The sequence below is a fragment of the Coloeus monedula genome (genome assembly GCF_965178545.1).
Source record: "Coloeus monedula genome assembly, chromosome: 16".
NCBI lineage: Eukaryota > Metazoa > Chordata > Aves > Passeriformes > Corvidae > Coloeus > Coloeus monedula.
This window is the reverse complement of record NC_138796.1, coordinates 11,710,135-11,735,614: the sequence shown is the minus strand read 5'-3', so window position 1 is coordinate 11,735,614 and position 25,480 is coordinate 11,710,135. Positions and strand designations below refer to the sequence as shown.

The following is a 25,480-nucleotide window of genomic DNA, read 5'->3' as shown; positions in this document are numbered from 1 at the left end:
ATTGAACTTCTCCAGGGCTTTTCATTTTGCACCCAGTACATGCCTAAACTGAACAATGAGTGTGTATTAAATACATCTTGATGAATATAAACCTCCAAAAAACACAGTGTACCTGTACAGGCCACTGTATTTTGCTGCCATGGCGTTTACACCAAGGAACATTTGGATTTCTTTTGATATTGCCGTGCCACACAGTATCAGCCACAATTTAAACTTGCAGAACCCCATTAGGAAAAGCTCGACATGAATAAATAGTAGTTCAGGGTTACCCTGTGGCACTTAAGTGGCAATTTTACTTACCTGCCTCCTGATCCACCAAGAAACAGAGGTTTCACTTCACATGAGGAAGAAATAAGGGAAAGAACACTCCAGATTATTGGTGAGGGTCAGTTTATTTGCCAGTTTCAAATGAAATAAGAGCTAGAAGAGTGGTGTGAGGAGTTACCTTGCTTCTGACAGTTCAAAAAATGCGTTACGTGTTATAGGCGATAAGTTTGGTTCTTTCTTGGGTTTAAATTCCTCATTTCTACTGAGGTTTTGGAAAAGGAAGAATCATACCAGTACCATGAAATAAAACCACAATCCTTCACAGACACAGGTGCTGCATTTCCCATTCCAGTGAAGAATGGTAATTTCTGTAAAAGGCTCCTGAAACAGTGTCCCAGCCTTTAACTTAACAGCTGAGCTGCCAGTGTCTCTTGGAGCACACACCCTTGTTTTGCCCAGTTCCACTCCCATCCTGGAGGACCCTCCTGAGGCCAGGACACCCCCATGCCTCCCCAGTTCCCTCAGCTGCATTAACACATGAGCATGTCTTTCTCTGGCATTCAGCAGTATTCATCATATGGATGTACCAGACCAGCTTTAATTTCCAGAGCCTTCCCAGCCAACCTGAAATTGGCTAAAAGAAACGGAGTTTGCAGTGAGGATGCTCTGGCAGCTCCTGCATTTCATTTCAAGAGTTTTTTTCATGTTTCAAAACAACCGAAGAGGCCAACTGAAACAAACAGTCAGGGTCAGCCCCAGTACTTTGGCCTCCTATGGCACATTACTGAATCTGACATGGAACAGACACTCCTCACACCTTTAATCCAGCGGGCTGTGCTTTACCCCTGTGACTTTCTACGCTGAGTGCACTTAGAGCAGGCTTTGCACAGGAAAAGGACAGAGATGTAGTTTGGTAAACTACTTAAACCTCATGGAACAATGAACATGCATCATAGAAAAACACTGGAAATGAGGTGCTGTGTCACACACGTTCTCCAAATATTTGAGTAAACTTCTGTCTGTCTACAATCTGGCCATACTTAATTGTAAAATACAAAGTATCTGTACTGTTAGACCGTTTGAACTGGAGAAGTAGCTCCTCCTTGGTATCTCCAACTTCATCCAAAGTCACCACTGTCTCTATAGGACAGTAAATGTCATTACGTCTTCCCCAAAATGTCAAGTGGGCCACTCTGACAGTTTGGCCGGTTTCACTTAAGTAGATTAAGCCAATAATTCTTCTGAAAAAGTAGCTCATACCATACAACATTACCCCAGCAAAGACGGCGATGCCAGTTGTATAGAAGAGGATATTCTGAGACACGTGGCCCTGCAGGTAGAGGTAGCAGATGGGAGGCAGCATGACCATGGAGGTGGCAGTCTGCAACAGCTTCAGTCTCGACAGGACCCTGCAGTACTTTATCCCTGGGAACCTGTAGACCAGTTTGAACTCTTCTGTCCTCCTATCCACAGCCTTCTGTTGGGCCACAGCAGCAGAGGCCGAATGGGACAGACACACAGACGGCTCTTGCGGTCTCCTGATATAATTACTGACACCATGAATCCGCTGGGTTTGTGACTGCAAACACTCCCACGAACCAAAAATCCAGGGTGGGCGAGCATCTTCCCTTCTCCATGACCTTGTCCAGAGCTCCTTCTGTAGACATCTCCCAAAAGCTGGTGCCGTGCAGACTTTAGTTCTAACTGTGCAGAGCCAAGCCTGTAGGGAAAAAGTCCCATAGGTCATCATTTGAGTCCTCTTTAAAACCCGATCGGTGAGCTCAGAGTTGGTCCCCCGGGCACCTACAGACAGTAGAGCACAAGCCCCAGCTCACTGCAACCTTAAACCAGTGTTCTGGCAGGAAACTGATGTTTGTGTTCCCATCCCTCCCTGCAGAGGGTGAGGGAAAACTTTGCTAACACAACTGGTATCAGTCAGCTCAGTGACCGACCCTTGCACACCCCGTGCCTGTCGCTGTCTGAGCAATACCACAGTGAAAGCTGCCTCTACCTACTGAAATCGGCGACTCGTTAAATAACCACTTAAACATCAATTTTAGGGAAACAGAAAAAAAAAAAAGTATACTAAGCACGGCAAAGGAAGGACAGCGCGCGCTAGGCCGAAAGAGGGAGCAGACGCTGGGAACGCGCAGAACTGAAGAGAAAAGGCAGGAAGAGAAGTTCCGCGCTGCCCCCGCCGTGCTGCAACACACGCGGGCACGCGTCTGGGCAAGGACCCGTCACCGAGCGGCCCGCGACGGGATGGGGACAGGGATGGAGAAAGGGGACGGGAAGGAGATGGGGAAAAGGGCGAAGGAAGGGAGAAGGAGGGGAGAAGGAGGGGAACAGGGAGCGGCCCACCGCAGCAGCCGCAGCCCTCAGCGCCGCCATGGCCCCGCCGCCTCAGCGCAGCCGCGCCGCCGCCCCGCCCCGCCTCTCCGCGAGGGCGGCCCCGCCAGCCCGCGCCCGCCATGGCGCCGCCGCCCTCAGCGCTCTGCCTGTTCGACGTGGATGGGACCCTCACGGCCCCGCGCCAGGCGAGTGCGGGACGGGGCTGCGAGCCCGCGGGGAGCGGGGCGGGCCGCACACCGCATCCCGCCTGCGAGCCCGCGGGGACCGGCGTGTGCCGCACGCTGCATCCCGCGGGCTCCGTGGGCACCCTTAATGCGATGCTTAGAGACCCGCACGGTGCTGCGGGCTTGTACTGGTTGTTGCGGAATGGAGGCGCTGGCCTCTGGCAAATCTGACGGCTCTGTTTTGGACCCCAGAAAATCTCGGCGGAGATGGCGGCGTTCGTGCAGCGGCTGCGGCAGAAGGTGAAGGTGGGAGTGGTGGGCGGCTCGGACTTGGCCAAGATCCGCGAGCAGCTGGGCGAGGACGGTAAGGGCCGGGCTGATGCAATCCGCGCTCTGGGGCCCGCGGGGAACGCGTGAAGGTTACGTGGAGGTTAAACCCCGTTCATCCTCCTGTTGCCTTGCTTTTAACTCTTCCCTGGTGGTGTTGTGTTGCGCTCAGGATGAGGAGCTACTTACCGGCAATTGGAAATCGCAGCCTGATTGCACTGTACAGGTATCTCGGTATCAAATTAAGAGGTTGTTACTGAAGGTGAAATTCTGCCGTGGTGACAGAGCCTCGGGAGGGCTGTTTCACACTGCTGTGTACAGTGGAATCGTGCATGTGACATACACGTGTCATACATACGTGTCACATACACGTGACATACATGTGCTCAGCTGTCGAGCACATCCCTCAAGGACCTGATTTTGTTCACTGTGGGGTTACGATACAGCAGTGGATTCTTGCCTTAGTCCTTTATTTTTAATGGTCTTTACCTAACTGATGCCACTGATAGCCTCCTGCAGTCCCCAGACAAATCAGTTTGTTTGCCTTCCCAGTGGTCTCCGGTAAACCATATCATCTTGTGTTGTGCTAAGAGTCTCACAGCTCCCAGGCATCTGCTGAAAATTAGTGACATTGAGGAAACAAACCTAATAGGGCATTATTTGGCTTGCTTTCTAGCCAGGCTGTGTGCCAGGTGTTTGCAGTGTTTGAGGTGTTTGATCATTTCTTTACATTTAATGCAAAGAGTCACTTGCAGGCAAGGAAGAGCCTCTAAGTAAAACCACAGATAACTCAAACAAATGACTTCATGTGATTTGAGGTGTGCGTTAATCTTAGTGAGAAATGGGACTAGCATTAATCTTGTGCTTCATGCTATGCTGCTGAAACTTGCATGCTTTAGGAGCCAATGTTTTGTGTATTTTAACCTATTTGACATATAAGACAATTCTGCATGAAGCATACAGGGGAAATGATGAGTTACTGTCTTTTTGCTTGTTTGCAGTGATTGAAAAATACGACTACGTGTTTCCAGAAAACGGCCTGGTAGCATATAAAGATGGGAAGTTCTTGAGCAAGCAGGTAAGTGTGAAATTTACAGTAGTGGGGAAAAAGAAATTTGCTAAGCAAGATTTTTAGTTTATTGCTACAGGGTAGTCTTCTGTAATCACCTTTCCAAAGACCAAAATTACTGCTGGTTTCATGTGTTAGTCCTGTTAATGCATCATTCATTTGGCATGTAATGTTTAACATAAGTAATGGAGAATAAACATTAAGATCCTGGCTGAATTTGCTGCCTTGACCAGTGGTTCCAGTTTACTGCAGGAACAAGCTCCATTTCTTCATGCTTGGCTGTAGCAGACATTAAACACAGCTTTTTGTTTAGGGCTGCTGCTTGTGGCCCCCAGTTTCCTTCTGAAGCAGGTACAAGTAGGAATCACATTAAAGGGCAGTTTGCTGTTATTAAGTGAACAAAAAGGAAAATGAGAGCCTTTAGTTAGTACCATGTGAGCATCAGCTGATGTTACTGATTGAAGGCATGTTTGTTTCTCTGTGGTATTAACCATGCCTGATTACCCAATATCTGTGTTTTCCATGTGACTTGCTTTTAGAATCTCAAATTCTGGACCCTTGGTTGAATGGTGTTTGTTTTGTTAGAGCATTCAGGGCCACCTGGGCGAGGACATCCTTCAAGATGTCATCAACTACTGCCTGAGCTACATTGCAAAGACTAAACTGCCAAAGAAGAGGTATGTGCACACAGACAGCTCAGTGTGGCCAAGTTCTCCATGCTGGGATGTAAAGCTCAGCTCAGGGTGCTTAGCAAAAAAATGAGTAATTTCTGCCTAGGGAGCAACACTGTGTGTGTGAAACAGAGCTCCATCCACGCATACAAAGACAAGTTCTCAGCTGGAGCACAGGGTTTGAAATACTGACGCGATGTTTTTATATCGGGGGAAGGAGATTCAGTTCTGAAGTAGGAGTGTTCCCTTGCCATGGTTGGAATTCAGCAGCACAGTGTTTTCCAGAGATGAGAGGTGCAGCTGGACCAGCTGTCCTCACCATCTGTGTGATGTGTGAGGTGCAGCTGCTCAAGACACTGAAATGCACCGTGTGAGGCAGGGCAGGACACTGCCCACATTGCTGTCGATTTTGCAGCTCCACCCCAAAACTGACAGCCTGGCCTGTCAGGCTCTGAGGTTGATGGGATGCTCCAGTCACACTTGTAAAACCAAATCGTACCTTTAAAAGTTGGTGAGGATGATGTTGAGGTTGCCAGATTCAAAGTTCAGAAGACTTCTTGGTGCCAGAGGTGTCTGCATGTTTGGGGTTTACGCGTACAGTGAGACAGCTGCCTTTAGAATTAAATGGAGACTTATTATGATATTTAGTGTTTTGAGCAATTTTGTCATCTATTTTCTGTCTTGCTAATCAATTCTCTTGCAGAGGCACTTTCATTGAGTTCCGAAATGGGATGTTAAATGTGTCCCCCATTGGAAGAAGCTGCAGCCAGGAAGAACGACTTGAGTTCTATGAACTTGATAAAGTGAGTTACAACTCTTGAAAAATACCCAGCTCTCCTGGAGGAGGCAGTTATGGCCAGGTTATGATTTTTAAAAAACTTTTATAATTTGTGCAATTTTTTTCATTTTAATCCTTTTTATGTGGTTTAACGAATTTCCTCATTAAGACCTCAGGCAATAAGCAATGTGGTTTTTTGTTGCAATAGCAATGATTCCTTGCAGAAAGGTGGGTTTGGCTCATGTTTTTAATCCAATATCCAGAATACTGAACTGTTTCTGTACATGGGGTTCCTGAAAAACCCTGTCCTAGGTAAAGCCATAGTTTCTTGGTGTGCTCTTTGATGTAACCATTCAAGGCAATAAAACCATTCTTTTTTTTTTAATATTTTTGGGATGTTTCTGGGTTATCTTTTCATTGATAAATCAACACAGCATGTATGTAACTGATGTTTTGTTTCCTTTTTTTCTTAACAACAGAAGGAGCATATAAGAGAGAAATTTGTAGCTGATCTACAAAGAGAATTTGCAGGCAAAGGCCTCACATTTTCTATAGGTAAAACTTTAAAATAATGTCATTTAAAACATCAATTAATTTAAATTTCATTTAAGTCATACCCTCTTATGGCTGTGACATCCCATCTCATTTGTGTGACAGGTCTCTCTGGGGGTGGCTGCAGGCAAGACTGAGCATCATTTTCCTTTCAGGCTTTTATTGGGACAGTTTAATTGAAATCCATCAACAAAGAGAACTTTATTTCTTGTCATCAGTTCATTGTCCTTTAATGTCAGTTGTGTGACTGATTCTGCTCATTTTGGAGCATATTACATGCTTCTGGTCAGTCAGAGTTGTTCCTGTGAATCAGTTTTGATCAGAACTACTCCCTCAGTGCTGTTCCAGTTGCCCTTGGTTCTTCAGCTGTACCTGCATTGTGTGGGAGGAAAGAAAGAATCCAAGGGCAAGTGCAAGCTTAAGGAAAAAAACAATAATAAGGGGGAATTAATTTTTCATGCATTTTTTTCTTTTTTACCCTCTCCCCTAATATATCACCATATTCCTGCCTTTTATTACTTTTCAGAATTGCATAGCATGGTTGCCATTAGTGCTGAAGTGCTAAGGCAAAAGTGAAGTGCAGTGTAGCTCTCCTCTCTCTTTTATGTTGGAAATACCTTTTGGACACCTGCTTCAACTGGGAATCCTGCTCCTAGGTATTTGTGAAGGCCAAGGGCTCAGAACTGGAACAGTTCATTGTCCTGTTAGCATATGCTAAAAGGGCCGATTTCTTCCCTTTCCTGCTCTGAAAGAAAGTCTTTTGCCTATGATTTTATGGCTGTACATACACCAGTGGCTGTGTTCATTTGTGTCCTTTCTTTCTAAAAGAGGTTAAATATAATTCTTTTTAAAAGGTTCACTTGGAGAGCAGTGAGTATTTGGGAACATGCTCAGACTTCCATATTTGTTGAATGGATAAATAATAATCTCTGAATCACAACTGTGATAACTGATACCCTGTAAGACACTTTCTGTATTTGCAGGACTTAACTCGGGGCTCTCATAACATTTCTGTGCCTTCTGCAAAGCTCCCTCTGCCTAAAGTCTTACCCTTATCTTAGTTCAGGGTTTTTTTCACCTCCTCTCCCTTCAGAAATACGTTCTTAAAATGAAACAAGTCTTGGTTCCTCTCTCTCCTAGGAGGGCAGATCAGCATCGATGTGTTTCCAGATGGCTGGGATAAAAGGTACTGCTTAGGAATTGTTGCCAAGGATGGATACAAGACTATTTATTTCTTTGGAGACAAGACCATGCCAGTGAGTATATTAGCTTGTTATATTCATTTGAGAGCTGCTGTTTTTTAAACCACAAGGACTGTAGGTTCTAACCTTATAACCTTAATCCTGACAAGAGCTGAAGTCAGGATGTAACAGCTGTATGTCCATGTTTACCTGGCTGCAGCTGGGAGGTTTTCCTTCTGTTTCCTGAAGTGAACACAGGGTTTTTGACTTAACAGAGGTTTTAAAATTGAACTCCTGTAATTCTGTTAAACACCTAGGTGACATGACTGTGTGAAACTGATTATCCTGCTTGGTTAGTGTAGATTGATGATGCTTGTTGGCTGGTGTTTATTAAACATATTTATTTCCCATCTTATTTAACACTGTGCCTTTGCTCACTACTCTTGTCTGTCTCCCCTCTGGGGAACTGAACATAGTCCCTGTCCCTCATCATGGGGCAGAGCTCTGCAGGGCAATTCAGAGGCTTTTAAAAACCCTGAACAGAGACCTGACAAGAGCTTGTGAGAGCACTGGCAAGCACAAGGACTTGGATGGAAATTAAAGCTGTCTGAATATGGCCAAGGGACAGTGCCAAGCTAAGTTTTGTAAGAAAAGGCTTAGTTTTATAAGAACTCTCAGTTATAAAACTCTTCAGTTACAAGGAATTTTATACATTTTAAAAGGTAAAGTTTTATAAGAAAAAGACAAGCTTGAAATTAAAGGTTTTTGCCCCCACATCAGCTGCAAGAGTAATCACCTGTCCCTCTGGCACAGAGTTTACAGACAGTTCATTTTAAACCCTCTAAGTGGCAGTGCAGCGTTTCAAGAGTGTTGAAGTACTAAGAGCTGATGCTGAGCCTGTGAAAGCAGTGAGGCAAACAGAGATTTGGGAACAAAGCTGTGGATTTTGGGGATCTGTGCCCATACAGTGGCAGTGCTGTTGTTCACTGAGCCTCATCACTGCGGACCCTTGGAAAATGTCCATTCTTTCCCTGTTTCTCTTCATGTTTTCCTTTTTGCGACTCTGCTTTATGTTAAATAAAATTAAATCCTCTGCTGCTTCCAGGGAGGGAATGACTATGAAATTTTCACAGACTCCAGAACAGAAGGCCACAGTGTCACATCCCCACAGGATACAAGAAGAATCTGTGAAGAGCTATTTTTTAAATAAAAGACTTTTAGAATTCACACTTCCAAGATGGTTAAAACAGCAAAATAACTTGAAACATCATCTTCATTCTGTATTGTTTTTTTGTATTTGATCGTGAATAGCAGGTGCTTTGCAGGTCAGTCATTACTGAAGGGAAATGTTTCAATTGAAGACCCCTTGCTGGCTGAGGGAACACAGCAGAGCTCATTTAGCACCAGTTACATGAGTACTTTGTTTTCTTTCTGTTTGGTTGTGGGGTTGGGTTATATTTTGGGTTGGTTTTTAAGATACCTGTAAGTTTTCTTAGCAAATTAATTACAATTTAGGGGGGGAATGGGAGGCATAATATGCCTCTGGTTGATTCACGGTCTCAAAATTGACCTGCCATGCTTGATCCCTAGTTTTTTATGTTGAAGCTGCTTTTTAAAAGATGCAGTTGTTTTTTTTTAAAATACTTACCTTCTGCTATATGAATTAACATGAATTATAAGACAGGTGGGATTGTCTTGTCTAAAACTGGAAGATGAATAGAAGGGAAAGGTTTTATTTCTTCCTGGGGGTGGGAAGATGGAACTGAGCCAGAAGTCCCTGACCACCACCCCTGGGAACGCTGGGCCAGCGGGTGCCAAAGTTCCCTCCTCAGGATGGATTTGGTGCCAAGGCACAATCAGGCCATGGTACCTACACTCTTTGCAGAACAAATCTAAAAAATAATTAGTAAAAATTAATTAAAATAATTTCACATCAGCAAAAGCTATTTCTGTCACTTTCTGATCATATTCTGAGATTCCTGATTAAGGAATTAAGGGTAGGTGAGATTTTTCGTACTACAAAAATGACCTAAATTATGTTTCTATTAAAAATCAAATCAATGCCTGACACTCTGTGTAACTGTTAATATTACTTTTCTCATCTGACATTAGGAAAGTAATCTTATGAATGGTTTGAGAATAAAATCTCATTTTATCATGAAAAAATACTGTTCTAATTGTCATCTTGGCAAATAAAATACTTAAAGCAGTCCTGTTGCATGCTGCCTGTGTGTACAAAGAAATGAGTGACTTGAATCTTTTCAGTTCCAAGTTCATGTTATACTTGCACAGTAAAAAAGCAGAACAAGGAGGGGGAGCTGTAATGCACCTCATGCACCAAAACTGTTTTGTCTTCTAGCACACTTCTTCCCTAGGGTGATTCCTGTTTTAATGGAGCAGACTTAGGACCAGAACTACCTGTGGTGTAGGAATGCTCTTTAGGACAGACAATTTAAGAGCTGCTGCTTTGTCTGTACTCCCATGTCCTGTATCTGAGGCCTTGATTATTTTGCTGCAGGGCTGGTTCAGCCCCAAACACAACATTGCTGGCTGATTTGTCTTAGGAGCCACCTCTGACATGTCCTGGCCTTATTATTTCCAAATTGTTCTGGTAATTGCAGTCAGTTGGTGTGAAAACATTTTCCTCAAATAAAACTTTTAAATGTCACCACACAGGGGTGCATGTGCAGGCACCTGCATTCTCCCCTTCTTTCATGCTTATCTTCTTCAGCACCAGCTACCCAGGGAGCAGACTGAAAACACGTTTAAGCACTGAAATGGTTGCATTTATTGTAAAGAAAGCAAGGAGTGATAGTCCAACAAGCTGCACAGTGATAAACCCACCACTACCAAGTCTTACGGGTCATAGAAAACAAAACCAAACCCAAACCCCACTACACCGTGGTGTAACACAGGTACAGCAAAGGGAAAATAAGCCAGCACAGCAGTTCCTGGCCCTGCACCCCTGTGCTGTCCCCACATCACACCTGGGAACAAATCAGCTGCTGTGAAAGGCTCAGGACATGTCCTGACAGCGAGCACCTCTTGGTGAAGCTCCAAATACACAACTGAAGCTGCACTGTTTCATACAACTAACAAGAGTTGTGCCCTTTTTTTTAGATTTTTTTTTTATTTGCAAAGTCAATAAAAATCCACTGTTAGGAACATAACAGAGAAAAATGCTTCATTTGGAAAAAAAAATATGTGGAAGGCAAATAGGAACAAAACCAATTTAGTAGCACTACAACTACATGAAGAGTTTGGGGAAGGGTGGCCCTATCACATCCTACCAAGTTTGCCAGGGAAATAGATGCAGAATGTACTTCACCAAGACAGCTGAGCGTGTTGAGTAACTCACACAGAGTTTAACAGACAGGCCCCTGGGCAGCCCACAGCTGCTGTGCAGCAGTGCAGGGGCGTGTCCTGCCTGCCCAGTGGCACACCATGGCAGTCAGCTGTATGTAGGCTAGAAGGCAACTCTTCAGCCTTGTCAGAATTCAGACACAGTCACAAGCTATGAAGTATCCACTATTCTACACTTTTCTACCACTTACCTTGAAGCAAATTTAAATTTGGGATGGGATTTTTTTTTTTTTTTAATACTGGCCTATAAAATCTGTTGCTAATCAACCATCAAGGCACCTAAGTAAATTCACAAACAGCCCCAGCTTTACCACCACAACACAGTTTCCACACCATTTGCAGTGGTGCACCTGATGGGCACTGGAGCATAACCACCTGATGGAGATTTTCCATCCTGTGGCAACTGCTCTGTTTGTGAACTTCCTTCCATGAGGAAAACAAATCAGCAATGAACACCTCTGTCTCTCCAGCCAAGGCATTCAGGCACTGTTATCAGCAATAAAGGTTCTGCAGCCCTAAAAAAGAGCAGCCCAAGGGATCACAGGGCTCACACAATGCCCAGGGCTCAGTTGTGCTTGACCATCTGCACCAGAAGAGCTCTCCTTGAAACCTCTCCCCCTTCCCCTGGGCATTTCCTGGAATCAGTTCATAAGATAAAAGAAAACCCAAACCTCCCATCCTCCACCAAGCACATAAACTAGGTCTCTTTAAATACATTTCTTGTAAACACATTATGCTAGATTTTTTTCATTAGCATTTGAATTGCCTTTTTTTTTTTTTTTTTTTTTTTAATCAGGCCAGCTGTAGAAAAAATTGCAATTTCGGCCTGCTTCTGCTTTATTGACAATGCAGTATTTCCTCATACACAATATTCTTCAGCCAGGTCCCTGCAGCCAGTTGTTGAGCAGAGCCCACGCCGGCAGCAGCTGCGTTCCCAGGGGACACTCAGGAGCTGATGATGTGCCCCGACCACGTCTCGTGCTTGGTGCCAGGGGCCAGGTGAGTGATCACCACCTCCACTGCCTGCAGCTTCTCGTTCTTGGGAGGGATGGTGCACATCTTGTAGGTGACCTCGTCGCCTGCCACGGGAACGTACTCGCCTTCAATGCTGTGGAGGGAAGCTCCAGTTAGTCATCAACCACATAAACACTCGTTCTCCTTCGCAGCTTGCTGAAATTTTTATCGTAATTGTTATCTTAGATGTTCAAAGTACTTCAGGAATTTTATAGAGTCTGTCATTCATCAAAGTCTGAGGTTGATTTTGGTTGTCTTGCAGTGAAATCCTATGAAAATACTATAAACACCGCCATTGTCGTAAATAACACCAACAAAAAAAGTACAAAATAAAAACCAAAATAAAGCCCACAAAAATCCTCACTGTAATATGCCCTAAAGAATACTCAGGTGAGCCCAGGCTTGGACTGAGAACAGTGCACCAGCACCTCACTCACAACAGCACTAGAGGGCAGGGCTGCCACTGACTGCCACTTACTTTGGGGATATGGTTTTTAAACTAAAGAAAGTTGATATCTTTCTGCTTGGTTTCCTCCCCGCTCCTCACTTAAGCTTTTGAAGTTTGAGTTTGGGTTTCTTTTCCCTTTTTCTTAAAAAGGATTGTGCCACGTAATGGCAAGATTTTACCTTTAGGTTACTCCACCATAACAGCGTTTGTGGTATGAAAAAAATAAAGAAGCCCAAGTGAGATATGGTATCAAATATATTTCAAAATTACTTGCTGTGAGAAAAGAGAGTTCTGCCATCCTGATGTGTAGCCTGCAGAAACACTCATCCAGCACTCAAGGAGATTTCCAGGAGACTCCTACCTGGCCTCCCCAGAGTGATGCCAGGGGATGCTGGAAGACCTGCGCTGTGCATTTGCCTCTGCACGTGAGTCTGTGTTTGGAATCGGTGGGAGATGCCAAAAGGGCTTCACCTTCTGCTCAGAACAAGGTGCTGATGGAACAGAGAACTGCCAAGTGTAACAGCCCTCCTCACCTCCACCCCCATGCTTGAGATCAGAGCTTTGTAATAAAAATCCCAGCACGTGCCAGTGAAGACTGGCAGGGATTCCTTCATCCTGCACTGCCGTGAGGCTCTGACAGTACAGCAGATGCTACTTCACCTTTCTTTAAATATACCTACACGAGCCCATGCTCAGCCTCCCCTGCCCTGACAGCCTAGGCTGCAGATCTTAGTGAAGGTTTTCAGTGTTTCTCAGGAGCATCTGTATTTGGGAACAGAAAAACACTAATAACAAATTCTACTGGATGCCTAATTGATGTGACTTGCTTGTGAACTCCTGTTACACTGGAGGTAAGGTTTGGGTTCAGAAAGAGAAAAAAAAGTGGTCTAGGTCAGGAGTTTGTAGTGCACCACTGAGTTTGACATTTGCCTTCTCTGAGAGCACACTGGCAGCATGCTCACCCCACCCAGGAATTTCACCCCATGTTTCTGTTAATAGCAGGGATCTCAGATTTTAGCAGTGCCCTTTATATCCACTCTCATTTTGTAACCCATTATTCTTAGGGCTTTTCTATTGCAGGAAAGGCTGCCAGGACTGATAGGAGGTAAATACACTGGCCCTTACTGCCAGTTCTAACCTCACATCAGAGTTTGTTTCTCCTCACACTTTGGCAAAACTTCTTCAGCTTCATCTCCAGCGCTGCCTCTCCTCAACCCTTTCTCCTTTGAGGGCTCCTGTCTGACTCCTGCCCTGCAAGTGCTGCTCAGGGAGCTGGTGCCAGGCTGTGGCAAAGCAGCAGCAGCCCATACCCAGGGACAGGACAGGGTAACCAAGAATGTACAAGGAAAGCTAAAAATGACCCATAATTCAAAATTTCTCCCATGGGAAATTCAAAGGAAAAGTCATTGTTTGCTAACTGATTGTATCAACATGACATTGAAAATGCTCCTCTATCTAAATATGAATCTAAAACCTGCTATGAGGAGTTAAAGACATTCCCAAGGCCTGTGACTTGAAATGCATATCCTTCAAACTGTATTTCCCTGGAAATACCTCTACTCCAGAGCTACCTGTGACTGTGGCAGCCAGACCCAGGAGGGCATGTCCTAGGCTGAACCCTTCAGAGCAGTGCTTGGGAAAATGGGAGTAAACTGAAGGCAGAAGAAATATTTACAGAAGAATCAAGATGAAGCCTCCTTCATCAGACCTGACAGCCCTTTCCAGCCCACACAGGCTGATCTGACTGACCTTTATCTACTTCCAAAGTCCCCAGGCCATCCTGTCAGCCCAGCCCTGGATCACACTGGACAGGCTCCGTTCAAGCTCCCACATCTGACCTTTGTTGTGGCTGTCCTCCCCAGTTACTGCCTCCATTTATACCCCACTTCCCACAGGTTTAAGATCCTTTCAGGTGTGAAGGGATTGCACACTCAACCCTTACTGTCCTTCCAGGAGCAGAAACTAATTTACCTTTTCTAGCGCCAAAGGAATTTGCTGCCAAAACCCAAGAAGTTTACCCTGACTTTGAAACAGCAGTTTTCCATCAAGGATGTACTGGATCTTGATGAGGGGACATGAGGCCCCAAGAAGAGACACAGAAAGGGGTTGAAAGTGTCAAACCACAAATGAAAATAGGAATGGCATATAAAAAAAAAGATGACATCACCTTTCCTACTTGAACCTCTTGAATCTTGAGGAACCTTGATCCTTTGTTGCCAAAAAAAAATTGTTGCTACAGAGCTAAAACCACTAAAACTAAAGTAGCATCTCCCCTTGGTGTTCCAGCCACACACACTGCAGCACCCCAGGCCCCTGCAGGGAGCAGGAACACATCACCACTGTGCAGCCACCCAACCAAACAGATGCCCTGCCCAGGAAGGGATCTCAGGTTTGCCTGAAACTCTTTTCTTTTTTTTTTTTTTTAACAAACAGGAACCTTACATGTTTCTTAAAAGCTCCTGTAAAACAGGATGAGCCACAGTTAGTAAAATATACATTTGAAATCTGCAAAAGTAGGTAAATATCGTTAATGCGAAAGGAAAGTGGATTCGCAGTCTCCTGAAGCACCAACACACAAAAGCTTTGAGCTCCTGAAAAATGGAGATAAATTAGGTATCACTTGAATATTCAAAATCAAGTGAGGAAGAAGTACAGCTTGAGCATTAAATAAGATGGGTGTTTTGCTGGGGTATGTTTTGTTTAAAATTGAAATGTGAATAGGTGCTGGACAGGTTCTGGTAAGATGTGTGTTGCAGGTACACTGGTAACAAAGTGATTCTGGTTTTCCAAGAAATAAGACCAAGAGAATCACTACACACACACAGAGAACATGCCTAATGTACATGCTGCAGCCAGGGAGAGAAGAAGCAAAGGCCCAGCCTGCAGGACCTGCTCAGCTGTCACTAAAGGCACCACATCCCTCAGCCCTTGGGAGGTGACTGTTTGGGGCACTGCCTGTGGAGCCCCTGGTCTGCCAAGGAAAAAGAAAAAAACAAAATATTTGTTGACCCACATTTCTTATGCTGAACCATGAGGATAAATACTCATGTTCCTTCTACTGAACAGATCAGATTATCCCCAGAATCTGCAGAGCCCTTAGCATTACCCAGAAAAGTGCACTTTTCTCTGCTAGAGACCGTTTCTTGCAGGGCTGAGCATTTTGCTGACAGCATCAGATCCTTTCTTGGTTTCATTACTTATCCAAGCTGACACTACAAGTGACTGGAGCTTGTGATAAAACCTCATTCAACCCCAGCATGGCTTCATCTGATCCCTAGTTTGTTGTCTTTCCTTGCTTGCTGAGGTGACCCTTCCCCACCAAGGCCAGGCCTGTCCTTTGCACAGCTGTGGATGATAAAGGTTGTGGCCACACGAACAACTCCAATTTCATTTTCTTTTCATTTGCTTTTGGCCTTTAAACTTTTCTCCCACAAATCAGATATTCTTTTCTCTCCTGGAGCTTTGTGATCACTGGTTATTCCTGGTACCTAACAAATATGGGATTGTTAGCTCATTGCCCCCAGAGCACATGAAAAGCAAGAGGACAAAGGTCCTGGTCTGCAGCCTGAAGAGACCTGTGAGTGAGCAGTGTCCCCTGAGCAGTGTTTGCCACCAAAACTGCTTCTGGGACAGACACTGACTTACTTCAGCACAGCTATCACTACTTGTGATGCTTGGAAGCAGAAACAAACAACATCCAGGCTGTGAAGTGCATCTGGTGGCATCAAGAAAGAGCAATATGATGGTACTTGAGAGGTGATGAGATGGTGGCACTGGAGGCAGAGCCCTACTCAGAGCTGGGGGAAGATCCTCCAGCAGGAAGCAATTGCCTTAAGCACTGGGCAGGAAATTAACTGGAAAAGATCAGAGAGAGTAAACAGAGTTCTTGGAACAGATTCAGCCTACAACAGACATTCTGTAAACAATGTAATTTACCTGGAAAAATGGGTAAAGGAAATTAAATGTGGGGTTTTTTGATGTCACATATTGATTAAATAATTTTAGATCTGTATTTTTTTTTTTTACTTTTACCCTAAATATATATTAAATGTTGATCTAGAGGAAGGTGGAGATTTCCACTGCTATTTGAGATATTGGAGGGCACTTTCAATTCAAAACAAAGAATATCTACATACCCAGGAATCTTAAGACACTTCAAGACTTCAAATTCAAGCTAAAAATAGGAAATGCTTCCCTGATGTTAGAGCCAGAGGGAGACACAATAGAGTGAGTTTTAGATTATCCAGCAACTCCCATTTCCCCAGCTCAGCACCAGTCTGGTATGGTGGAGCATTTTATCCTGCACTATTTTTAGGAAACCGAGAAGTTATTAGGAATTTACCTAAATAAGGAATGTTCTTCCTTCTCACAGCTGCTATTCATACTCCAGGGCTCTAGTTAAACCTCTTGGGACAAAGAGTAAGTCATGTGGAAACATTTTGGAACAAGACTTTTCAGTGAATTCCGAGCCTTGCTGGTCACCAAGTGTTGCCATGGATGAGACCAAGGAGCACTTCCATGGCTCAGTGGCTCTGTCACCTCATGAGCTTCTTAAAGTTCATTTAACACCTCAGCATTTGTCTCAAGAAACCTGAGGGTTTTTAACAGCAAGATACAACAGAATAAGGAACCATTGTGAGTTACTAATCCCAGATGCCCTCCCATGCATTCCCTGTGCCAGCCAACAGCCCCAGCACCCACCAGCAAACCAGCAGTGACCTTACAGAGCTGGCCAAGCAGGAGCAGGTCTGCCTCTCCCCACCAGTCACACTCCTCACTGGGAACAGACAAGTGTAAGAGGCTCAGATACTGAAGAATCCCAGCAGTTCATATCCAGGGTCTCTGCTCCAGGATTGCCCTGGTCCCTGTGCTGTTGCAGAGAAAACTTCCCAGGAGCTGCACTTCCCTCCCAGTTCAGTGAATGCATCATCCTCTTGCCCAGTTCTCTACGGGCTCAGGGTGCTTGAAGCCCCATTCAGGGATAGTTATGACTCCATATCTACTTCCAGCAGCCAATTCAAGCCCAGGCAGCACAGCACACTCCATGAGAAAGGAACAGGAGAGAGCTTTCCAAGGATGCCTTTGTGGGCTCAGTCAAAGACACCCGTTCCTGCAAACACCCAGCCTGGATTCTGTCACAATCCCACCGGCTGTGTGCTTCTGGACACCAAAGCCCAGGGCAGCTACCTTCTGTGCTCACTGAGCACAAAGAACCTCCATCCTCGAGCAGCCACTGCCTGCAGTGCCCACTGCCTGGCTGGTAGAGTGCCAGCCTTGGCTCTGACCTATTACAGTTTGTATCATTGAGGCAAAGATTCTGGGAAGGCTTAGCTGCAATAATGACCACAGCAACCTGGCACTCCTGCATGCACCACTGCAATGTGAGTTTTCTGAGCCGACTGGGGGGTGGAGAACCCTTAGGAAAAAGATTATCCATGTTCTATTAATTTCCAAACATCTCTCAAGAAAGATCTGGAATTCTGCTGCCTCTCCTTCCTGCCCTAGGTAACCTACTTATTTCAGACACTTCAACAGATGCAGAAAAGCATCAGAAAGGGAGCACATCAGGAAGGAAGTGAGCTGTCCAAAGCAGGTAAGTCATCCAGTATTTTGAAGGCCAGCAGAAAGCTGAGATTTGGCCTCCCAGCACACCCAGAGCAGTTGGTTGCAGTCAGCAGTAGTTATTTTTCTGGTAGTTCACAGAAAAGCCAGAGAGGCCGGAGAAGTTCATTCTCTCGGCTCAGATTCAGCTCTCAGATCATTTAGAATTATCAGGTAATTTCCAACCAGTATTGTTTCACTCCATCAGGGGAACAGCACCACAGAGAAGCCAGGAGATGTAGCATTAATGCTTTGCATCAAACAGTGATCTGGCAGAAAATCAGAGGAAAGAAATGACCATGAAAAGATGATCTCTCCATAGACACAAATAGCTCAGAGCCAGCTCCTCACTGCAGCAGGGACAGAGTTGGGTTCTCCCTGAAGGAAGATGCAGCTGGCAGAACATGTCCAGCACAGCCAGCAGCTGGAATGCAGCAGCAGAATGGGACCAGCCCCACCTGGGAGCTCAGCAAGAGCCCTCAGCCCTCAGCTATTCAGCACTGCTGAGCTACAGACACGGGAGGCATAACCTGATATCACACCACAGTGCACAAGCAAACCACAGCAAGCTCAGGATCTCCCCAGGGACCCAGGGGTGCTGTGTGTCAGTGTCCCTGGGGGAAGCACAGCATCATTTCTCCAGAGCCATCAGCACGCACAGGGTCAGGAATCCAGCCTGAAGGACAGCCTGAAGGCCTCTCTGCAGTGCAGCATTTTCCCCTTCAGAGCCAAGTGCTGGCAAACTGCAGAAAACCCACAAGCACTTCACGTTTTTTCTCTTTCATTAAATATGCTGTTTTTGCAAAATAAAATCCTTTAAAAAAGCAGGAGTGTGGTCGTTCATCCGTCACTGCTCTCTGATGAGCCACCTCCTTGCCTTGCCCTTGCAGGTACACAGGCTTCAGGCCAAATCCCAGATAAATGCAAAAGCCTGGAGCACAAACCAGTCTCCATCAGGTGCCCACTCCCAAAGGCAGTGGGGAGCAGAAGAGTGGGTGCAGTGCTCTAATGCACAACATTTGATCTGTTCTCCACCCCACCTCCCCCATCCCCTCAGCAGCCCAGTTGGGAAGGGAAGCTGATGTGAACCTGTCTGTACAGGCAGCACCTGGCAGGGGACATCCACAGCCAGCACTGCAGGGAGTCCCTGTCTGCTCTCCGGGAACATCCACAGCTACAGGTGGAACAGCAAGAGAGTGAGAGGGAGGCCACCAAAGCCACTGCATGTCAGTGACAACCACAGCAGGGAGTATCAGTGACAGCTGACGGACTCCCAGGATGGAACACGAGCCAAGGAGGTGACACACAGGAGGATAAAGCTCTCACACTGGTGCTGTAACACCACCATCAGTTTGGTGACAGTGGAGCACCTCACAGGCTGGTGGAAATGGAAGCATTAACAGCACATGCTGCTATCAAAAATGTAATTATGGGCTTTTTAAAAATTTCTCTCCAGGCAAATGAATTTGCCTTTGCTCCCTGCTTTCCAGAGGTGTTATCTGGAATTACTATCTCAGCAACTCCTCTGCCTCCATGCTTGCCAGCTTGGGTTTTATATTCACTACAGCAAGCACATTTTGTGGTTGTTCTAGAGAGGGATGAAGTATGAATCTGAGAAAAACAAAACCTAATCACACCCAAAGAGCCATGACATTTTCCTAGCACTATTTATACCAACTTGAGAACTGTCTCCAGCGAGCACAAGAAAGCAGGACTCGCTTGTACCCCATCAGTTAGAAAGGAGAAGTGGCTCCACACAAGTGTTATCAAACACCAAAACAAATCATCTCTGCAGCCTTCTGAGCCACTCATTAAAACAAAGCCAGGCAGAACAAAGCACCTTTCCAAACCTGCATTTCAAAGGGATGTGTGATGTGTTCCTCACACTGATGGCACAAAACTGGGGGCAGTGGCTGGTACAGCTGATGGCTGTGCTGCCGTTCAGCCAGACCCTGACGGGCTGGAGAACTGGGTGGAGAGCAGCCTCATGAGGTTCAGCAAGGGCAAGTGTGGGGTCCTGCACCTGGGGAAGGACAACCCCAAGCACTAGAACAGGCTGGGGCTGACCCACTGGAGAGCAGCTCTGCAGAGAAGGACCTCAGGGTACTGGTGGGTGACCATAAGCCAGCAGTGTGCCCTGGGATGCATCGGGAAGAGCATGGCCAGCAGGTCAGGGAGGTGACCCTGCCCTCTGCTCAGTCCTAGTGAGGCACATCTGCAGTGCTGTGTCCAGTTCTGGGCTCCTCAGGACACGAACAACAAGGAGCTACCAGAGATGATGAGGGATCTGGAGCATTTCTTATGAAGAGAAACTGCAGGAGCTGGGCCTGTTTAGTCTGGAGAAGAGAAGACTGAGAGGGCATCTCATTATATGTATTTAATTATCCCAAAGGCAGATGCCAACAGGAAGATGCCAGACTCTTCTCAGTGGTGCCCAGCAACAGGATGAGCAATGGCCATAAACTAAAACACAAGAAGTTCCACCTCATCATGAGGAAGAAATTCTTTTGTTGAAAGTGACTGGAACAGGCTGCCTGGTGAACTCTCCCTCTCTGAAGACATTCCAAACCCACCTGGATGTGTTCCTATGTAACCTGCTCTACGTGACCCTGCCTTGGCAGGGGCGTTGGACTGGATGATCTCCAGAGGCTCCTTCCAACCCTAACAATTCTGTGATCCCGTATTTCTACCCACATCTCAAGTCCAACACAATAAAGCAGCTTTGTTGCAAGTTCCACTCAAAACATGGCCACATTCATGCATAGATACACAGAAAATTTTGCAGACACCAAGTGAAGCTTTTGAATGTCACACACATTCGGCTTTATTTTTGGGCTAATGCTCACTTATAGAAAGGAAATGCCATCCTAAGTGTTATTATCTTACAAAACATACAGAAACTTACAGGAAACAGACATCCCATCTTATGGAAGAGATTTTCACTAAAGTGTAACCTCACATCTCCTAAATGCTTAGGGAAGAAAACAATTTAATTCCTAAAATTAAATGTTTATGTTGAAAATCATACTAATCTGCAAGATAGGCAGCTGGTCCCAATGCCTAAAACCTTCGCTAATCATCACAGCTTAGTGATGAACACAGAGGAACAGTCTATCTTGGTGAATCCAGAGTGGCATAACCATTTTATCCAAGTTCCTGAAATCCCAGCTTTTGGGGAGAACTGATTAGGAGAAACAATCCGCTTTGGTTTCACAAGTGGATGCCTATACCACACGGAGACAGTGAACAGACTAACATCTCTCTCACATTCAGATTTAACTGAATAAATAGGTAGAAAAGAATCATTTGATAAACATGAGGAGGATCTCAAAACTCACACTGTGCAAACCAGAGTCACTGGAGTCCCCTGAGCCACAGGCCTGATTACAGAATGCTGCCACAAAAAGCAATTCCCGTTAATAAAGAGCAATCTATCAAATTCACTGTGAAATAAACTGAAATGAAAGGCATTACTAATTCGTCCTTCACGTGTTGCCTTGCATCAGAATTAAGACAGTGATACCATCACCCTCCAGCACTAAAAGCTGTTTCCAACAACTCAAATATACTCCCAGTAATTAAAGAACACAATGTGCTGAAACCTTCAGTACTTCAATAATAGCACTTTTCACTAACAGGTTGAGGCAGAAAGATCAGCTATTTTTGAACTGAAGCTCTGAGACTGTACCTACACATGAAACATTTAAAACAGTGGCCCATTCCTGGTACAATAGAAAAAATGCTACTGACTTCAAGAGAGCAGAATTGACATAGAGAAGCTGTGAAAACACAAAACACTTTAGTCCTACAAAATCTATATGAACTAACCTTGCTAAGATGTTTCTGAAAGAGCAAGGAAAAGAGTCCTTGAACACACAAACAATTTCTTCTTAAAGAAGAAAGGCATCATTTGCCTGCTGTGGAGATGGGAGAAGTGAAGGTCCATCTTGAAAGCCAAGTCAGTTAAACACCAGAAAGGACTGAGCCAAGTCTGTTCATGGTGGGAAGAGATCACCCAGGGAGGCAGTGGATCCCCAGCACGGGAATTGCCAACCATGGGCTGGGCACAGCATCTGCCAGAAAAGCACAGGGGCCTCCCAGCAGTGGAAGTGGTAGAGGAGGTCCCCTCCAAACTACTCCTGCTGCACTGCAGGGATACCAGAGCAAACTGCAGCACAGCACATGGAGAGTGCTCCTGGTGTGAGCTTTGGGTTGAAATGACGTGGCTGAAAACAAAGAGAGCCAGCCTGGTCCAGTGGGTGGGCACTGGGTTGTGAGCTGGGAAGCTGGGGCTGTGTCTGAGGGCTGTGTCTGAGGGGCCAGAGCCTGTCACCCCTGCCCACAGAGCAGCTCTGCCCCTCTCAGCCCTCACCTGCTCCAGCTGCTCCCAACAGGGGTGGTGCGAGGGCACGGCTGGGTGAGGGTGGTGGAGCAGAGAACCTCCTGCATCATGAAAAGCTTTGAGAAGAGTGGCTGCCCATAAACTTTTACAACCTTGGTGACTCGTTCAGTGGTGCTTTAGGATGGAGGGAGTGGGTGGGAGGGAGGGGAGGGGAGGGGAGGGGAGGGGAGGGGAGGGGAGGGGAGGGGAGGGCAGCACACTCAGGGCACGGTTACTCAAATATAACTCATTGGTGGCTCCCAGTCAAAGCAGTCTGAGAGCAGATGGGATCAATACGCCAACAGCACAGCCCACGAGGGGGGATGCTGTCAGAGGGGCCTCACACAGAGCACCAAAAATCACAGCAGACAACATTATTTTGATAGTGTCACTTGGGGCTTCAACATAGGAGACATATGGGAGTCTTAAACAGGGAAACAGAAAAACCATCACTGGAGTTTCTACTGATTGGAGGGGAACTGAGGGCAGGAACACCTTGTGCACTCAGAATCCAGTTCTGGGTTTGGGCCAAGACAGAAATATGTGTTGGGCCATAGGATAGGAACCTGAGAGAGCAGTTCACATTTTGTACAGACAAAGAAAACAGCAACCCCAATCAAAAAGTAATCTGCAGGGTTTTAAAAGGATTCATTTCACATAACTGAAGAAAATTTTACTGAACTAATTGGAGGAGAAAATGTACAGGGAAAAAAACAGGACCGAAAATAGACAGTTCTTTAAAAGGAATTCATTACAGGGCTGGAAATTCATGTTTCTGTGAGAAGGCTGTTGTAACTAAACCCCTGCTGATCAGTAACTGTATAGGTCAGACTAGATGCTCACAGTTAAATTTTTTTAATTGTGACATAGGAAATGCTATTTTTAAGTTATTCAGGAAACGAGGAGAAATTGTGCATTTGCATTAGACAAAAGAGAAAGGAGCTATTAAATGACACTTCCTTGGGTTGAACACAAGTCAGACCACTGAGCCTCTTTGCACCCATGAGCCCTACAAAACTTTGGTTTGTCAAGGCCCATCATGCAGTAACATTCCAGAAACCTGGAGGAAAGCCAAGTGCTCTTTCTCCAAGGACACATGCTACTCACACAACCAGGAAAGACAGCTGGGGCAACGTGGGTAGGTTTGGTAAGTAAGGCTTTTGTTGACTTACCACTGCATAACCACTCTGAACAACAAATAAGGATTATACAGCTTCAATACTGTGAACAATAGGTAAAATAAAACTGGTGATAGATCTGGAAGAGTTTACTGGAGAATAAACACTGAGCAGTCTTAACACACACACCCAACACTGGTAAACATCTCAAACCACAAACAAATATAAGAATTGCCCATTAAACCTTGCAGATTAGCCAAGCCATAAACACCAAGGACAGTGCAGGCAGGGGCTGTGCTCGGGGTTCCTGGGCAGGCAGGGCCTGTCCCAGTGGGATGTGCTGCTCTGCAACCCAACCAGAAGTTCAGGAACCAGGAATGCAAACACAGCTGTCGGGAATGCCAGGCTGTATCTGGGACTGCAGCAAACCTTGGCACTGCAGAGGATGCTGAGGTCAGAGAAGGTAAGAAACTCTGCAAAGACTGGGGATAAAGGGCTAATGTGATTATGGGATGTACAGAAAGAGAAACAGAGCAGGACTCTGGGGGAGATTTTATCTCCTTACACTGAACATATGTGTACAGTGCCTAGTCTTAAAATTATACTTAAATTCTTCAGTCTCTTTTCTAAGTATGCTGCAAAGACTGGTTTAGGCTGGAGAAAAATTCTCAGCAAGGGACTTAAAAAGTTTTATCTGCTTAGTTTATCAAAAGGTAAATTCAGAAGGGGTGGTTCTCAGTGTGTTCAGGACAAAAAAGGCTGAGGTACTAATGAAGCCTTTAACAGAGAAAGCTTTAACTATAAACTGCTCACAACCTAAGCTAGATGAATTCAAGGAAGTAATAAAGTGTGACTTTTCTCAACAGTAAAGGCAATTAACCTTTAGTTTAATAATGGTACATGCAGTGCAAAGTAAAGTAATGAATTTTCAGTGTTATAAATCTTTACATTACAACTAGATACTGCATGGAATATTTGCTTCAGGTAAATGCGAGTTTCTGGGTCTGGGCAAAACTGTGTAGCTTATTCTAAGAGATTTAAGGATCATCTTCCAGTTTTTAACTCAACAGATTTATAATAATACAGGAAAAGAACAGCATAATCTATTGCTGCCAGTAACATCTGCATAACCCCTCTTTGCTGGGGTAAGGGTGACAGAGTAAACCAATCTCGTGTCTGACACATCAAAAGTGTTTGGTAATGAAGGCAAACCAGAGCTCCAGCCCTCCTTGGCCACCCACACAACTCACTCCGAGATGTGCACGAAGATGTCGGGCCCTCCGTCCGCAGGGGTGATGAATCCGTGCCCTTTGGAGCGGCAGAAGCACTTGCAGACCCCTTTGTAGATGGGTCCCTCCGAGGCTCTCACCGTGCTGTGGGAGGAAGCACAGAGAGCAGGTCAGTGCTGAGCACACTCCTGGTGTCACCAGAGCACACAGAGCAAGAGGGCACAGTGGGCCAGTGCTCCCTCCCAGTGAGCACACTGCTCTACAGCAGCTGCTCAGCACTCCCTGTCACACACTGCACGGGTTTTCCCTGGGGCCTTTTGGAGGGACACAGAGATGAAGAAGACATTTGCTAGCACTATAATGCATCAGTTGCCATCTGAATTCAACTGCTCCATCACTGCACCAAATTTTCCCCCAGACACCATACTGAATCTAAGAATCTTCTACCTGTGATGAGGTTGGGAGTACCAGTGTGCATCTAAGCATTGTGCTTTCACAGGAAGTGTGAAGCCCAACTGCAGTGCATAACAACAAGACTCATGTCTGAACTCCTCCTCCACTGCCATGGGACCTGTATTTTAAAATGAGACACATTTGCAGAACCACCTTTAGGGAGACTTACTGCCACCAAGAAAAACAATTTGCATGAAAACTGTGTGGTTAAATCCTTTTCTCCATCAAATACACTGAGTGCAACCTCCAGGGATCCAAATTCACTCAAACACTTCCATGAATTAAAACCAACAGTTTTAGACACATTATGGGGTTTACTCTGAGCAGTTACTAGATCAGGAACTTCTTCCTGCCATGGGTATCCAGTAGGTTGCTTCCACGTTAGAAGAGGATTTTGGTGCAATTCTTCAAACACAATGACTGTGCTGCCACTTGCTTACATGCATCATGGCAACTTGGACACCACTGTCCCAAATGTTTAAATTTTACTGAAGTCTAAATAAAATTGTTTT

The 25,480-nt window shown here is 45.4% G+C and overlaps 3 protein-coding genes across 4 annotated transcripts in view; 1 reads left to right on the top strand and 2 right to left on the bottom strand.

Moving 5' to 3' along the window:
- Positions 1-385: 385 nt before the first annotated feature.
- TMEM186 (transmembrane protein 186) lies at positions 386-2,684 on the bottom strand. Its single transcript, XM_082292379.1, has 2 exons — positions 2,629-2,684; positions 386-1,987 (listed from the first exon to the last, which is right to left on the bottom strand). The coding sequence occupies exons 1-2, from the start codon at positions 2,656-2,658 to the stop codon at positions 1,250-1,252; spliced, it is 768 nt and encodes a 255-aa protein (XP_082148505.1). The 5' UTR covers positions 2,659-2,684; the 3' UTR covers positions 386-1,249.
- Positions 2,502-9,550, top strand: PMM2 (phosphomannomutase 2). The gene is made up of 8 exons (XM_082292404.1): positions 2,502-2,804; positions 3,036-3,147; positions 4,112-4,188; positions 4,765-4,856; positions 5,554-5,653; positions 6,108-6,183; positions 7,321-7,436; positions 8,467-9,550. Exons 1-8 carry the CDS (start codon positions 2,739-2,741, stop codon positions 8,569-8,571), a joined length of 744 nt encoding a protein of 247 aa, XP_082148530.1. The 5' UTR covers positions 2,502-2,738; the 3' UTR covers positions 8,572-9,550.
- A 1,941-nt stretch (positions 9,551-11,491) lies between these two features.
- Positions 11,492-25,480, bottom strand: part of CARHSP1 (calcium regulated heat stable protein 1) — a 32,947-nt gene continuing 18,958 nt past the window's right edge. For both annotated transcript variants that reach the window (XM_082292067.1, XM_082292066.1), the window contains exons 3-4: positions 24,537-24,659; positions 11,492-11,832 (exon numbers count right to left, since the gene is read on the bottom strand). In XM_082292067.1, coding sequence (XP_082148193.1) covers positions 11,670-11,832; positions 24,537-24,659 — 286 coding nt within the window. In that variant the 3' untranslated portion in view covers positions 11,492-11,669. The remainder of the gene's footprint in view (positions 11,833-24,536; positions 24,660-25,480) is intronic.